At 35.5% G+C, this 2936-nt stretch overlaps 1 protein-coding gene across 2 annotated transcripts in view; it reads left to right on the forward strand.

Annotated features, from left to right (window-relative positions):
• The window catches only part of LOC107725385 (homeobox protein engrailed-1-B-like), a 4065-nt gene extending 2438 nt beyond the window's left edge, over positions 1-1627 (forward strand). The window contains exon 2 of one of the 2 annotated variants that reach the window (XM_016534622.1): positions 1249-1627. In XM_016534622.1, the coding sequence (XP_016390108.1) occupies positions 1249-1580 (332 nt within the window). In that variant the 3' untranslated portion in view covers positions 1581-1627. The remainder of the gene's footprint in view (positions 1-1248) is intronic. The other variant, XM_016534624.1, reaches the window with a different exon arrangement.
• Positions 1628-2936: the final 1309 nt, after the last annotated feature.

Below are 2936 nucleotides of genomic sequence, written 5' to 3' on the forward strand. Positions count from 1 at the left end.
TTTTTTTTTTTAAATTGCACCTACTTTGCATGAATGGGTTTGCATATAGGATCTGCATTATTCATGGGTATATTAAAGGTAAATAAATAATAATAAAACTATTTGCAGAACAATAACAGAACAGTTGTTGCAACTGAGCAAAACGAAGGACTACACATGTAGGCAGAATATTAATGTCGATACGTAAAAATATAATTTTGGCTCATTTTCTGTTAACACTTTTGCAATTAACTGCTCATGTGCAGATGTAAATAAGTTATGGATTTTTTTAAAGGTAGCCTACATTCCCTGTCTTTCAATTATATTTGACACACTGATTTGCATTTTAAAACGTTTTATTCATTTGAAATTCATATCAAATAACACAGTTTATTGTTTTATAAAGAGAGAGGCCACAGAACAACAAAAACCGATTAACCTATCGATTTTCTTTTTCTGTGTGACTGACAATAACATGGTGATTTCGAACTTAATAACTCGATATGCCAGTTGTGGAAAACAGGGCGAAATATAGGCCTACTACTGATATGTCGACAAGTTGTCATTTTGACTATGATGCTTGCAATAATAGCTATACACATAAAATGTAATGTACAGAAGCCATTATTGGAGATAATGTTGGATTACATGGTTCATTTTTCACTCTGTGAATTCAATGCAAACTAAAATTTCAGAAAATGATTAATAGCTTTAGTAAGAAAGCAGACTCACACAAAGCCTCGTTCGGCTTTCCCGCTATTTTCGCTGGGTGTAAGCGCTGTAGTGACAATCGAGGACTGAGGCCTACTTTCAAGCTTACTTTACAGGTCTACATATTAATTGCTTATGATTAAATATCTTATGCATTTTAAAGTTCGCTGCTATTTGCGGTTTAGAACTATTATTTTAGCAGCATTTTGTTTCCTGGCCTTCTTGGCAATTAGCCTACTACACATGCACATGTCAGCTAAGGTCATTCGTTTTACATAATTACAAACACTCATTGTGATGTTTCACTGAAAACACCTATTGTTTAATGCAATATGAAAGAGACCGCGCTGTCGGATAATGAACTGCAGTATGAATTCGTTATCGACGTTTCTGAAGAGAGTGCAGCTAAAGTAGCTTTTCCAATACGGCAGTGTCATGTAGGCCCCAATGTTAACACCGCATCAATCGTTTCACTCACCTGCCAAGGCATTCTCCGTCAGGTGTGGGTATGTAGTGTTCATGCTGCTTTATGATATTTATGTCTTCGTTTTATTGTTGTTTCTACACTAGGCCCAAGGACACGAAAACTGAAAAAGAAGAAAAGCGAGAAGGAAGACAAGCGACCGAGAACCGCTTTCACGGCTGAACAGCTGCAGAGACTTAAAGCCGAGTTTCAGGCGAATCGGTACATTACGGAGCAGCGGAGACAGTCGCTGGCCCAGGAACTCAACCTCAACGAGTCGCAAATAAAAATCTGGTTCCAGAATAAGAGGGCCAAAATCAAAAAGTCCACTGGCTATAAGAACGGCCTCGCTCTTCAGCTCATGGCTCAAGGACTCTACAACCATTCCACAACAACAGTTCAAGAAGATAAAGACGATAGCGAATAAAAATGGCCCGGCTTCTCTCCTAAAAAGGCAATGGACGCTGACGCCGAAAAAAAAGTGATTTTTCATATTTTTTATGACTCAAATGAAAAGGAAATGTCTGTTTGTCAAATTTCTGTTTATCATACAGTATATGGACATGCATCTAAATACGAACACTATGAAAATTTATATATAGCCAAAACTGTAAGATGTGTATATTTAATTCCAGGTAAGGGGATGTCTATATTGCTCCTTACTTGCTGAATATTTCTAACGTTTCTTCTCCTTTCCCAATGTGGTTGCTCACCGTTCCAGTAGGCCTAAGTGTCAGGCTTGTTAGAGTTTTTGTGATAGCCCTGTCTCTTAAATCCCTTATCTCACAAGTTCTTCAAATGCGTGACTGAACCAACGCTTCAAGCCAAAGATTTTAATATGTTCAGATTATGTTGTCTGAAATAAAAAAAGGTAGAATGTGCCATTGTTTTTTATTTTCTTTACTTTTTTTTTTTCTAGTCTACAAAATCTCAATTACACGATCTGTAGCTATTTAAACGCTACGATGACTTGTCGTTCTCCCAAACCCCTGAGAGATTTTTAAAAAATAAATATATCACAAAACGATGCTTTTCTACACTACTCTAATTTTCTAACCGAGGCAGTGGGTTGTGGTTACACTGTTATAATAAGATGTTATACGTGTATATATAACGCATTGCAATTGTTATGATGGAAGATATTATAATATTGAGAGAATTCTTTAGAGGTCAGCTTGTTTTAAGATTTAGACCTAAGTTGTTTATGTAATTTTAATACACAGTGGAGTATAAAACATAGAAAACAAAAGTTTAATTGATCTTATAAGGGCATTTTAAATGTAGCTAATAGCCTATATATGCGATACATTTAAACCTGGCTCGCAGTGTAGTACAAAAACGTTATTATTCCAAATGAAAATATATCCTGGAACTTTTTTTTCTTGCTTTTCTAATTTTATGATTGGACAGTATTCATTCTGATGCCAGCTATATTGACTTAAAGCAAAATTCTGTGCATGACAATAATAATAATAATAGACTATTGTACATGAAAGCAATTGTGCTCTGCGAATCTGCCAGACTTTATTAAATGTAGGACGAGGCAATATCTGATTAATCTTTCACCCTAAAGAACGGCAGTTGTAGACACATTCAGATATATATTTTTCCATGTAAAGGCTCATGATTCCACGTGTTAATTTCGGTATTTGCAGGATTTGTTTATAGTAGGCTATCAGAACTAGCACCAATGTATCTCATGTGTTTGACCACAGATTATTTTAATGAACTGTTTGAATGTCGTTTACCAACCATAAAAATAGTTTTCTCATGTTGCCGTCAC

Source organism: Sinocyclocheilus rhinocerous, unplaced genomic scaffold (assembly GCF_001515625.1).
Source record: "Sinocyclocheilus rhinocerous isolate Xijiao unplaced genomic scaffold, SAMN03320098_v1.1 scaffold1386, whole genome shotgun sequence".
NCBI classification, from domain to species: Eukaryota; Metazoa; Chordata; class Actinopteri; order Cypriniformes; family Cyprinidae; genus Sinocyclocheilus; species Sinocyclocheilus rhinocerous.